At 37.2% G+C, this 14,472-nt stretch overlaps 1 protein-coding gene across 4 annotated transcripts in view; it reads left to right on the top strand.

The window, feature by feature from the left end:
- The window catches only part of ATRNL1 (attractin like 1), a 433,015-nt gene that overhangs the window by 305,641 nt on the left and 112,902 nt on the right, over nt 1–14,472 (top strand). For 3 of the 4 annotated variants that reach the window (XM_077182833.1, XM_054637523.2, XM_077182836.1), the window contains exon 27: nt 10,002–10,109. The exons of the other annotated variant lie outside the window; for it this stretch is intronic. In XM_077182833.1, the coding sequence (XP_077038948.1) occupies nt 10,002–10,109 (108 nt within the window). The remainder of the gene's footprint in view (nt 1–10,001; nt 10,110–14,472) is intronic. 4 annotated transcript variants of the gene reach the window in all.

The following is a 14,472-nucleotide window of genomic DNA, read 5'->3' as shown; positions in this document are numbered from 1 at the left end:
GCTGTCCTCTCTGTTGTAAATTAAAATAGATGAAAGCTGTCGCGCCAAGCCTGTGATAGAGGATAATTTGATGTGATATAATTGATGAACTCTAAATCGTCCCACTTCTCTCTCTTGAAACATTCTGACTGGAGCTCAAAATGCCAGGGTGCTTTGATTTACACTCTGTCACTTTTATATTGAAAGTCTCAGTGTAGCAGCAGTGAGGGATTAACTTCTTCACAGTATTTCTTTCTAATCTGTAGAGTATGCACACACACAGGCTGGTGCAATCCCTTGTAGGAGCAGTACTGGGAAAGTCAGATTTCCTTTTATGCAGCTGGTTTGTGCACAAAATTATTAAGATTAATAGAATAGCAACCTGACTTCTGCTGCTACAGATATTGCCAAGGTAGTCTCTTGGAATTACTGTTGTGCTTCTTATTTCAGAACTGAATTTTAAACTTTTTGGTGTAGTTATGCTTGAAAGCCGTCTATTTCTGAAATTCTGATGTAGCTGAAATATTTTAGGAGATTAGACAAGTTCTCATCCCTTTAGCTTTCTAGGTAGCAACTCAACTCTTAAAATAATTCTCCACAGAAATGTTAGACGTTTCAGCAGTTTCTTGATTTTTGTACTTTCCTGTTCAAGATATTTGAACTCAGAGCAAACTGTCTTGGTTCCTTGGTTTCTTTCAAAGGTAAGGGATGCTCAGTGGCCTTGATTTTTTAGTTCTCTAGCAGGAGTGGAAAGCTTTTCCATCAGCTTTTACTGTTCAAGTATTCTTGAGCAACCCCCATTAGAAGTGTAGCATCTCACATCTACTAAATCAGTTGTTTCCAACAGAAGCAACACGAACAAAGGAGACTTGCTTTAACTCACATTATTACTCTGATCCAACAGCAGAATTGCATCAGTTTCAGAGCCTCTTGCTCCCCTGCACAACATGAGCTGGCTCTGCCCACATGCCATTCCCCCCAGCAGTTTGTGCCAAATTCTTGCTGACCTGAATGTACCACGTATGGTGAGCAAATCGGTGAAGTTTGAAATATTTCTTTGGCTAGCACCCAGATTTCAGATGGGCATCCTAGTTTCAAACCCCTTCTTGCTGAAAATGCCAAGTGGGTGAGATTTGTTTCTGTACATTTGGAGCGTCCAGACTTATTTCTGGTCTTGGCTATAACTTAAAACTATGACTTTACTAATGATTTGATTGAATGGCTGACGTGAAAAATACTGGGTATTAAAACTTCTACTGGATGCAGTGGTTGAGCTAAAAGTGAGGCTCATTTTTAATGAAAAGTGATTTAACAAGCTTGTAACACAGGGTCAAAATTTGCAAGGATTTTATAGAAGGCCTTTACTCCCCCAAGACAGTAGCACCAGGTACTGTAGCTTGACCATTCAGCTCCTCACACTGGGGATTCCTGTGAGTCAGGGCATTTCCATCCTGACACAGGCAGGAACACTGGTCAAGGTACCTCTTTTTGGTCCCCTCTGCAAGGCAGGGACAATGATGGTTATTCAGCTAAATACTCTAAAGATTAAAGCTTGAAAGCATTTAAAGGCATCAGTCAGTCATGGTACATCACCTGTTTAATTTCCTTAATGGTGATATCATTTATGCTTTAAGGAGCTTCTAAAGGATCACTTTAGGATAGTACTGTGATTGTCAGTGGTGCTGCACCTAAAAAGTTTAATTTACATTGTCACTTTATCAGTGTACCAGTAATCTCAAATAATAGATGGTTTTAAAGAATTGGAGGTAATAATAAAGACAACCTTAATCTTTGTTGGAATACAGCCCAGTTTTCCTACTCAGCATTATTATTTCTTTTCTAACTTTTGTATGTGTTATAATTTCATTAAAAATGAAGAAAAATAAATATAGGCCTTGAATTCAATGTCATCTGGAAAGAAAATCTGAATATTTGATCACCTGAAGTGACTTTGGGGCCTGGCATCCAGGTACATTTCAGACACTTCAGCTTTTTATAAATTGGCCTAACTCCAATTCAGTCATTAAAATTTGGACTGCAACTTTTCACATCACTTCACAAAAGAAACAAATCCAGTCGCTACCCTTTTTTTGTCATGTAGGTTAAAAAATGCATTGACATTGTTTGCAAATTAAGATATACATGTCCTGCACTTTAGCTTCTCTTTAAAGTAATAATATGTACACTGCTTTTTTTCTGACTTTCTCTGTGCTAGGATATAGTCTCTTTTTAAAAGTTCTTTAGTTATGGCCTCTTTAAAAAGGTTCTTAAGTACCTGCAGTGAAAATAGGGTACAATATCAAGCAGTAAAGTAGAAAAATGTGTAGGAGAATGCTTGCTAAATATTTTCAGTTATAAAAACCTAGTTAAATATATTTTAGAATATGTAGAGAATTAGCTAAGCACATACATGATTCCAGAGCATGCCAGGGTTCTGAGATTTCAAGTACAACCAGAGATAATTCCCATCTAAGAAAAGAAGAGGGCAAAGGAAGGGCTGGGCAATTAGGCACCAGCCAATTTATCATGAATTCTTAGGAAAGTATTGGGATAAACAATTTTTACATGATCTGTAGGAATGTAGAAAAAAAAATGAAGTGAGGGATTTAATGTTTTTTTCAAGCACAAGTTGTGTCAAGCCAAACCCAAATTCTTGATACAACAGATATTAACAGACTTTTTAGACAAATAGGAAGTGAATGTCAAAGTGTGTTCTTGAAGTTGTTGGATACAAGTTGCTCATTGTAAGGGAAAGGTGCATCAGGTGGGTTTCTGCTGGAATCTGATTCTGGTGTTGGTTTAAAAGACAGAAGGGAGCACTGAAGATGGGAGCAGGAGTGGTGAGATAACATTTACATACCCACATTTGTTTACAGTTGAGAAGGCTGAAGGGAAACTTCAGATTTATGAAGAAGTCCTGTAAAGCACACAGGAGTTTTGGGGGAGATTTCTCCTCACTTGTAAACAGAGAATGGTCTCCACTGCAGACATTGGCTTAAATTTCAACATGGAGATTTAATTTAAGTGTTCTGGACTTCTGGAGGAACTGTGGAACCACTGTGGCCTTTTTTTTTAAAAACATACATCTGCCAGAAGAATCATGATCACACTGCCCTTGTGTAGGAGCAAGGCACAGGGGTGTGGACCAAGTGATCTCATGGGGCACCACTTAAACCCAGTTTCCTTTATCAGAACATGTTTGCTATCTTTAAAGCAATTTGAATTACTTTAGGAAGAGCTGCAAATTACCAGCTTGTCATCTGTTGTTTAAGATAAGAACTAGAGCTGTTTTTTAACAGTTATGATAATGATGGGTAATATTCATGGTGCCTCGTGTCAAAAGGCCATTGCTTAACAACTGTTGATAGGAAGGACTGAGATTTTGTTATTTTAAGGAAGTTTCCCACTGTTGCTATTTCACTCATAAAAATGGTAGTTACATTTTTAAGCAGTTCTTTAGAAAACATTTTGAAAGCAGTATTTATGTGGCACCATTGTAGATGACAGAGTTCCAAGGGGTAGTTTGCACCATACAATTTTTGACTCTCTCTTTCATATTCTGAAATAATTTGAAGACATATTTTAATATATTCACTTATAAACAACTGTCCTTAGGCAAATACCGAATGTTTTTTGTGGAAGCATTTCAACATCTGCAATTAGTTGACCTGGCTCTTCTCTGTGCACAGAATTACTTTGCAGAACAAGCATTTTTAGAATTTTTCTGTCAACTGACGATGGCTGTGATAGCTAAGAGCAAAATATTCAACAGTTTGCTGAAGGTATTTTTAAAACCACTCAATTTGGGATAAGAGCAAAATTCTGGCATTAGCAAAACCTACTGAAAGTCTTAAGTACATCTTTAGGAACCTTTAAAATGTTAGTGGTTACAGATCTGTGTAAATGTGCTACATGGATTCACTGTGTTCCAAGTGAAAGTGATAATAGGATTTGGTCGTGTTTAACACTTCTTAAATTTTAAAGCAGGGAGTTGAATTTTGAGTTTATTATTGATTCTTAGCACCCAAAAAATCTCCCCATGCCAAAATATTCTTTAGGGGAAAAATATGAAGGATCAAACACAACCTTGTTGTAACACAATCCCCCATAAATTGCTGGCAAATGAGCATCACCCAGGGTGCCACTTTCAGTGTTCTAGAGATGGGAATTCTATTCCAGTATCACAAAGTTCCAAAAGCTGAAGTCACAGCAGATTCACATTTTGCTCTTTGCTTGCTAATGTGCAATACATTAAATATCTGTTCCTTGGATCTAGCAAAAAAATGACCTTTTCAGGGCTCATCTTTTTTTCTCATTTTTGATTTGTTCAAGGGAAATTGCAGACGACTGGTATTTGGTTTCCAAAAGGGATACATAAAAACTTGACCTTTTGGAACTGTTATTTTTTGGGGATGTGTACACTGTATTTTAAGTATGTCTTAGCTGTTGTTTGCTGGAGTATGTCTAGTTTAAATAGCCCTTCATTTTATTCAGTATAAAGCTAGGACAAAAAGTATAACTCCTCTTATTTTTTTCCCATGACAGATCTTTGCACACGCCTGAGAGCACCTTTTCTTCAGGCAATTTTACAAGAAAGTGATATGGAATAGGCCCTGGTATCGCAGGAAGTTTCCACAGACTCTATTTTGCAGTGCAAATAGCACGTTATACTATGTCCATCATTGTAATATCTCATTGCCTACCTGAATGCACTCTTGTATCAGGGAACTTTCCACTTAGCACGGTGGGAAATGAGGCAGAGGGAAATGATTGTTTAGGAAGTTCATGGTGGAGGGAATGACTGAATTCAGATTGTCAGATTCGGTCAGAACCATGGCTATTCCTGCTGCTTGGTTTCCTATGCCAGCTTTTATCCATCTCTTAAAATCAGTGTACCTCATGCAGTCATGGAATAGCGAGCTTATTTCACCTAAAACCCAACAAAAAGGTTTAATGACTGTGATCCGGCTTTCCGGTGAAAGCAGCTGATTTGGAAATTAACCAAGTCAAATATTTTATTCAACATTTAAATGAGAAATTGCTCTCCTTTCCAGCCATATAAATAGCCAATTTAATCTGAAGAGATTTTCAACACCAAGAGTTACAATGAGAAAATTTACAGAGAAGGCAAGCTTTGTCTTGTGCAAATTAAAGTGAATAATCAGGGCTTCATTACAATATCACTATGTATAATTCAGTTTGAAAATGAAAACTTAAGAATTAGGAAGAGAATTAAATTGTGTTTCTAACTAAAATATCAGTGTTCCATGCAGATGTGTGTAAGTCCATGTAACTTGTGTTGATTGGATGTGGCAGTAAGAACCTTCAAGAATATTCAATGAATGGGTGAATTGGTTGTTTAGGGAGGCTCTGGTTTTGCAGGGCTGTCGATTTACATTCAGTCTTTATTTTTTTTAAGCCTTGGAGCTTGTCAAATGCAGTGTGATCAGAAATTCGTCAGTGCAACTCTCTGTGAGGTTTTTACATTTTTTTCTCCTTGCAAATATTTTTCCTATAAAACTCAGATTTAATGCATGGCATTGTTAATGCTTCTGTTCTAGCTTTTGGATGTTACTCACATCAGCAGTTGACAGTACAGAAGCAGCAAAGGAGGTGACCAAGTTGTAACTGCAGACAAGTGAGAGCTGCAGGATGAATAAGCAGAACAGGAATTTCAAATTAGACATTTGAAAAATCCTTGTCTCTAGGAGGGTTGTGCAGCACGGAGCTAGACAGCAGTTTGCAGAGAGTTGCAGAATTACCATTTTCCTGGTTTTCAATGCTCACCTTGACAAAGTCATACATGTCCAGGTACCACTTTGATAGTGGTGTCATCTAGGAAGAAAACCAAACCCATCTAAGGTGTGAAGGAAGAAAAACTAGAAAATCTAGGCAGCTGCTAAGATAATAGACATCTTTTCCACCTGCCATACCCTTATTTTTGGAACAGTGTGCTGAGACTTCCTGGCTCTGTTTGGCAGTCAGAAGTCTCCTGAACATTTTTCTGGTGTTTGCCACCTCTTACTCCTACCCCAGTGTGCAGCTGCCCCATGACCCTGGGCATGCACGCTGGTCTGTGCCCCCTTTATGGCACACTCTGGGTACCTTTGGTTGCCTGTGGGCTACAGGAGCTCGTTAGAGGTGCCCAAGAGCAACAGAAAGATCTTTGAAAGGATTGCTCTGTTCATCCTGTTATGGCACTAAAATGGCCTCATTCTTTTCAGCTCTCCTAATCTCTCAGTCTCTATAGAATGTCTGCTATAACAAAGAGAAAGCACACCTCTCCTAGTTCCTAACAACTCATGCACTTTATTAGATTTTTTCCAATTAGGGCTTTTCCAGGGCAGTTATGCTGGAAGGTGAACAGAGTAGAAAAGCAGTGCTAGTCAGAAGAGCAGTATCCAATTCCACATGAGAGAGCAAATCTTAAAGAAAAAAAGAAACAAAAAAGAAGCAAAATGGTAACCTCTCCTAAAATACAAGACTTGAAACATGTCAGCCTGAGTTTGCTGAAATATTGTATTCTGTTAATGTTAACTCACTATAATATGTATTTGGCATTGAGTGTTTTATTGTATGTGAATACAATATAGTCATTAAAATATTTTGAATGTGATGTTATCAACCAAGAGCAAAAAATATCAAAACATTTCTACCTAAATAAGAACTATGCAAGGAATGAATTTCCTTATTGTAGCGCATACACGATGCCATGTAACATTTTAATTTACTCCACACTACATTGATCAGAGGAGTGGTATCCCCCACAAAATTTTTTTTGATCGATGGTAAAATTTAATTGTATTCTCGGGCAACTGCTTTCTTAGGATAAAATTCTAGATGGAAAGCAGGTCCCATTTCAAAATCTTTATTTCACTAGGACACCAAAACTCAAAATTATCATAATCTGCAGGCTAAGATGTCTACATGTTCATGCAAAATCAGTGAAATGCATATTCCCATGATGGGGAAATACTTATGCCAAAATGGTTGGGTTTAGAAGAAATGTTTTAATATTACATGGGTGTTGAGCGAGAAATTGACCTAATTTATAGTGTCCTAGCATCTTACTGTTCTTCACTGAAGACACCTATAATTCTATACTTTATATGAAAAAATCTTCAATAGGATATAAATTAATACATTAGAATTGCTGCTAAATAATAGAGATGCCTAAAAAAATTAATCTTGTCAATAGTATTGTACTTAATGAGATTTAAAATTATGGTAGAACTTGAAATTGCTTGTCTGCTCAGTCAAATAAATGCTTATTGAATTTCTCAGCCCTATGTTGAGAAAATATTTTTCATTTCCCATACTTTAAAGTGAATATTTAGAGATGTGCCTGCATTCCAAATGCTATAGATCAAATTTGTGATAAAATATTCAAATATTACATGTTAATACTATCTGTTTATCTGATGTCTACAAGTGAATATCCCTAATTACTGGAGAAGTGTGGGTTTGGGGTTTTTTTTTCCTGTGATTTTTTAAAATCCAGTATATTTTTTGGAATTGAGTATATAAAAGTAACAGCATTATATTTTTACTTTCCGCTATCCCCTGTTTATTCTGCCTCAGTTGTGGTGAAATCTGTGGAGGGATTTTGTTTGGTTTTTTATCTCTTTGCCAAGAGGGTAAGGAAGAGCCTTTTCACTCTTCTCATGAAATGTCTGTTCAAACAGTTTCCATGGTCCTTGCCCCGTGGGTGAGGTACTAATTCCCCATAACTGGAAGCTCTAGAACTTTGTCCCAATATTGGTACAGGGAGAGTTGCCAATGGTGGGAGGCAGTGACCTTTTCCAGCCACAAAACTGATTTTAAACATCATAATATCTTCCTGTATTTCTCCTCATTGCATCTTGTTTTTTTTTTTTTTTTTTTTGTGTCCTGCACCTTGCAGAGAGTTTTAAAATGATGAAGGAAAGCAGCAGTGTTTTGAGTAAAACACTTTGATGTGCAAGTGCTCAGCTGCCAAAATCAGCAGCGCTTTATGGGCAACCAAGCATTTTCAAGATTTCATTCTTGTTTACAGAGCTAATTAAGAATCTTTGTAGCACTCTTTTCAAATGGCAGACTATCATAATTACAGCGACTGTCTTGTGAATGAAAAGGTTCTGATGAATGCCTGACCAGGAGAAGAGGGGGAGAAACCTACTGGCCTTAAAAACCAGAGGACATATAAAAAATACATTTCTTTTTAATCTGCATTAAATAAATCTTTTAAATAGTAATATGTGCACTTGGAACATAGGTTGTTCTGCTTGTTTAGTATTTTCCCAAAGCAATTCTATTTGTTTAAAACAGTGTTTGGTTTCCCATTAAAAAGTAAGCACTTGCCAATAGCTCTGCAGACTTAGAATACTGTAATGAGTTCCATGTGGCAGGACTGTTCTAATTACACTGTTTTCTTCAATTTTTGCTATTTTAAGAGGAAAAGGAGGTACATATAGTAATTTTAGGATGTAGGGACTCATTATTTTATACTTTAAGTTTTTGTGGTCTTTCTCAAGTTGTTGGTAGGACTGGAGGCTCATAGTAGTTCTTTACAGCTGTAAAATGTATTAGTAAATTGTATTGATGTAAATCAATGCTGATGTAAATCCTAGACAGAGCCCAGCAGTTTCATGTTGAAGTAAAGGGTTAAAAACATAATTCTTAACCATCTAGATATTCATACTTGGCTTTTATTTATTCTCAATATAAAACATGCAGTTTTGCCCACAGACATATTGATTGCCCTCTTGGTGTGATATACTGGGAGCCCATTTGTGCAGGTGCTTGCTGACAAACACTGCTTGGCTATAAAATCCAGGCCTTGGGAATGTACTGGCTGTGCACTGAGAGGTTCTGGTCTGATTTTAACGTTACGAGTGTGTCTTTAAATTTCTATAGACAATCTTAAAATGCAAGCTGAGGCAAAATGCATAAGAAGCACTACAAAATGAGTTTGTTGCTTTGTAACAGATCTTAAATCAACAGTGTTTATTAGTAAGCTGCCAGCAAATATTTGCTTGCATACCTTTTATTATTTCAAAGGCTTTTATTAGCAGTATGTCACGGTGCTAGTGTCATTTACATTCAGGCATCACTTTCTAATGTTTTAAGCTTCCCAGAGATAACAGGGAGAAAAACGTTAAGAAAATGAAACAGATCTTTTCTAATAAATCATTTTTGCAAGCGTTTTGTCTCTTCAAGATTCTGTGACATCCTGTTCAGCTGAAGGAACACACCACTTGAATTGCACGACTCATTCACCTTAAATATTTAATAATGCTTTCATTAGTTGCACTGAACCAGTGGAGTAAGATCTGTAATATCTACTGCTGGTCATCATTTTTATTCATTGTGGTTTAATAAGCATTATAATTACAGACAGAGGAAGAAATATGAGTTAACTTTGTGGTTTTGCTTGGGACTTCTGTGCACACTGGTATGATTGGAAGGGATTATACAAGCTCTGTGAGCATAGCTGAGTGTATTCTAATATACTGCTGCAGAGTTCCCAATCCTGGCACGTTATTCTTCATATGAAAGTAACACCAGAAAAGATTCTGCATAAAATTGAGTCCTGACACTATTAACTCCATCTGGCTTAGTTGTGAATTATGAAAATTTAAAGGCCAAGTGGACTTGTTTTTGGCAGGTGTTCTAATGCATGCATTATCAGTGGAATTAGACTTCAACTATTTTTACCAACCATTTTCTATATTTGCTTGTAACTTACAGAAATAGCAGTTATTTAGAGAGAACAGTCAGTTAGGGAAGCTTTCATTTGGAAAGTTTGTCAGAGTTCAAGCTAAAAGGCCGTTTGTAGGCATCATAACCTTCTGTGCTTGTTTCTCGAGTGAATATAGATGGTGATGATTATGATTTGGTGTAACTTTCTCACTTTGATATCACAAAAGTGGCTGTGTGCATGCTGTTTGCATTCTTATGTTTTAATGGGAGGTATAGTAGGACAGACTGATATCTGGTGCATTTTTTAATGTTTTGTTAAAACATCATTTTTTCCTCATCAGCAACTTATGCGGGAGCGACAGCAGATGGCCAGCCGCCCCTTTGCTTCTGTCGATGTAGCACTGGAAGTAGGAGCTGAGCAAACAGACTTTCTACGAGGGCCATTAGAGGTAGGAACAGTGGTGCTGACAAGGGACCATTGTGATTTGCATATTTATATTGCCAGTCTCATCTGCATCTGCTTCTGAAACCAAGCAGCATCTGACTACCTGGAGCTGACAAGTCTCAGCTACGTGTGTTTTGTCATTTCCAAGGCACAGAGTTTTAATCTCATGACATAAGCTGTACCTAAAACCACTGGAGAATCCATTAGCCTGGGCTGGGGTGACAGGCAGCTCACCTGGCAGTCCTGTTGTGATGGATGTGAGCTGAAGGAACGCAGGACTCGGGCAGGAGTCAGCAGCGAATGTCATGCTCAGTCCTTCAAGTACACAGTGCCATCTAGTTAACATCTATCTTAATTAACAGAGATTACAACAAACAACCTAACTAAAGCACCTTAGAGTAAAAATTCAGTGTTGCTTGATACACAGAGGTTTAAAACATAAAAGCATACAGACTGTACTGCATGGTTCTGTTTGTAGGAGATTGCTACATTACTGCATTCTTTTATTGCAGTTGCAGTGCATTGGAAAAGAAATAGTAATATGTAAAGCAATATAATATTGGAATGATGTAATAATGCATGAAATGGATTCTAGAAGTTTCACCTGAAAATAGAGGGGAAATTACCATATGTGGATAATAGTCAATATCTAATCTAGGTTCAGACTTGGGGAGATGATCTTCTACTCCTTTACTCCTTTAACTTTATTTACAATATTGTGTATTTGTATTTACAGTTTTTACTTCAGCCTATGTATGGTGGGGCCTGGGAACAAGGTGTGCTAGCTCTGAAATCTTTCAAGACTGTACTCTTCATTGCTGCCAATTCTTCTTAAATTCAAAGCTTCTCTTACTTTCCTCAATAACCAATCTCATTGGAAGGTTAAATACAATCAGTCAAAGCTCCAAGGTTCATGGAGAATGAGTTATGTGAAAAACAAAAGCTTAGCAGGAAGAAAAAGATTCAGCTATTGAGTACTTATCGAAGTGAGGTGCTCTGTCCTGCTATTGAACAGGAAGTCATCCCAATTTTTCTCACTGTCACAATTTAAATATTTGGAATAGGTGGCTTCTTCTTTGAAGAAGCTGTGTTATTTTCTGACTTAATACTAAACCCCTCGCATTCTTCACCAAAACCACCTTCTTTCTGTCTCTTATCTTGGAAAAGAAGACCTCTCCAGCTCCCCAAGCTGAGGACATTACAGTTAAAAGTTAATTTTTTTGCAATGTAATTTCATTGTCTCTGCACTGGTACCTGAGAAAATTTTTCCTGTTTTGTTTTCAAATTGAGGCAGTGAATGGATGATGAGGCATCCATACTCTAATTTTGTACATACTGATTATTTAATTAAACTTTAGAAGTAAACATCACAACTTAATTGGTACATTTTCTTTCTTGTGTTTTTTATTTAGCACTAAAAGAGATAGATCCTAAAATATTTTAATTATATTTTACAGTTTTTATTACCTTCTTTTATTTTCCTAGCTAAGCATTTTCTAGCAATTGTTTAGAATTCAGCATCCATAGTGGTTTTTTCTTAATTAATACATAGTTATACACAGAAGAAAGTCCATTCAAAATTTCCTTGGAATTATACTGATCCTACATCTTTAAAAAGTCATTGTACTGAGGATTAAATGAATGTGATTCAAGTATTGATTGTCCTTTGGTATATTCTGTAAAAATAAAGGGGCTATATTAAGCTTCTTTGTGAAAGGACACTAAAAGTTTTAGTTGCCATTCTGTTCTTTGTATTCTGCTCTTTTGGACTGAAGGCAATACAGGTAACACATTTCCAGGATACAATGCTCAAGAACAGAATAGTATAAAATACCTGTAAACTTCATTTTATTGTATTAATTTAGAATCATTCAACTACATTAAAAATTATGTCATATCTGACGCCCATTGGCCCTTTCTGAGGCTGAAAGCTAAAGATCTTCTGTGAAAAAATGAGAATATACGGTAACTTCAAAATGTTCTGCTGGCATTGCAGAGATCTTGCACTGATATACCAGGGGTTCCAGTTTTGATGATGGTGCATTGCATTCCCTCTCCTCACACTTTTATTGGCATCATGTGTTACTCGCTGATACTTTGACGTTGTTGTTACACTTCTATTGACGTTGGAATAACTCTACACTTCCAGTGGCACCACATTGATCCCTGGGCCCTTTGGGCACTGGGTAATGTCACTGAACTCTTCCAGACATTGCTGCAAGTCTCCCATTCAGCTGCACTGTAAAGCTGCTGTTCATTAAGGTCACCTGCCTCTCGTGCTTGTGGTGATGCTTTTGTACAGCTGGAGCTCTACATTAATGCTGATGTTCTGGTAAAGGCAGTATTCACATGACTGCACATGGTAATGCCAGGATACTGTTTGGTTAACAGCTGTATTTTACATTTATTTGTAAATATCCATAGTAGCTGTTTCACTGGAGAGGTTTAGTTTGCAGTAGTAAGGCACTTTTTACCCAGTGTTCAGAAAAGCTAAAAAAACCCCAACAGTATAAATACTGTACTTGAAATGGTTGTCTAGTTTAGATACTTACAATATAACTGATAATATTTGGGTCTATTTTCAGTTAGCAGCAATTTGCAACAAATTAAAATAAAATCCTGAATACACTACAGAGGAGAGTTGAACCTCAGTTTTGGAGTCTCCATCAATCAGTCTATCTTTCTTAATGTTTTGACAACAAAGTGACAGTATCTCCATATTAACTCCTTCAAAAAACTTTCCTCTGCATCATATTCCTCCTCTTCCCTATCTTGAGTGGGTTTTTAGGCATTGGCAATAGCCTTTGTTCTTACCCATTTAAACAACATTATTTATCAGTTTTTACCTCCTCAGGCCACCTTTTACGTGAACAAGTCTCATCTTGTTTTCTATTCTGTCGTGTTGGCTTTATTACAACTCTTTAATGTTTTATTGTCAGTTTAAACTTAACACAGAAGAAAGCAGACTTCATTTTTCTCTTGCCCTCCTTCTTTGCTGAATCACACCAACCATTGCCTTCGTAATGATACTGATAGAATGTTAATTGGGATGTTATCCCAATTCTAAATGTACCAAGCAACACCCATTCCTGTTGTGCCATGATATTAATGATATTTCACCCATGCTAGTCCTGATCTGCATCTGTAATGATTTCCATTGCACTGCTTGGAGTTGATGAGGTCCGTGTGAGCCCTTGCAGGGAAGGTGAAGCTGGAGGCAGGACACCCCTCACTCCCTCTTGGGCAGAACAAGAGAAATCTCAAGTTACTGTGGTGGAGAGGGGGAAGGGAAGTCTGGAAGGCACTGACCCTCTGGATCCCAAGAGGAGAACAGTCCAGTGCAGCTCTGGTGAGCTCACTGGTGAGCCAGGAGAAGGGAAAAGGACAGAGAGAATTCCCAAGGGCCCCTTGCCAGCAGTAGCACATAGCTCAGGCTGTTCAGAGCAGAGCCAGAAAACAGCAGAAGTGCCCTGTCCAGAGAGTTTGAGAATATTAGCTCTTTTGTGATACCACCATAATTTTTTTCAGTACCACAATCATAAAAAAAAATCAAAGTAGCATCATAGATCAATAGATGCTCATTGCTGAGCTTCTTGGCACTCAGTGCCCTCAATGTTACAGTGGGTTTTATTCCTTTCATTTCTTTTTTCCAGACATCTGAGCCATTTCCAGACTTGGCTGCTTTTTAGTTTCCAGTATATACCAAAAGCTAAATCATTTAGGCTATCTTCATATTCTAAACCTCCTTTAGGCAATTTTTTTCCCTAAAATGTAAATCACTTTTGAAGAGTTTCTTCTACTGTGCTGCTGACAGTCATTTCAGTTAATCTATGTATTAATTGAGAAGTAAAACAATTTTTTTCCCCCTCTTTGCCTAATTTCTGGATATTTTTCTTTTGGACATGGGGACAGATTATTTCTTTAGGTAAGACAAGGTAGACACTGCTGTAAGCAAACACTTCATATCTGATCATGCTAAGACTCTGAACAGCAGCATCTTCCTGTGCTGCATCTGCTGGAGTGAAGACAGGCATGTCATTGCCTGCAGAAGGGCCAAGTGCAGATTTACTGCTGTGATGATCATCCATTTGATATATTTGTGGTATTACTTGGATTTGTTTTTTTCAAGTCAATGTTATTTCACAATTATTTCTGCAGAAAAGCACACGGTAGATCTTTCAGTCCTTTTGCCGTTAAATTACTGCATTTTCCCTAGAGTTGTCATAGATATTAGACCATCCTCTGCTTCTGACAAGGTAGGATGATGTCAGAAGTTTTGAATTTCTAATAAAATCTATGTTTTTTTCTCTCGCAAATAATGTTTTCTAGTGAGTAATATTTATGGTGCATTAAATAAGTTTTGAATT

This window comes from Agelaius phoeniceus, chromosome 9 (assembly GCF_051311805.1).
Source record: "Agelaius phoeniceus isolate bAgePho1 chromosome 9, bAgePho1.hap1, whole genome shotgun sequence".
Lineage (NCBI taxonomy): Eukaryota > Metazoa > Chordata > Aves > Passeriformes > Icteridae > Agelaius > Agelaius phoeniceus.
The sequence above is the reverse complement of the archived record's forward strand: the minus strand, read 5'-3'. Positions and strand labels throughout refer to the sequence as shown.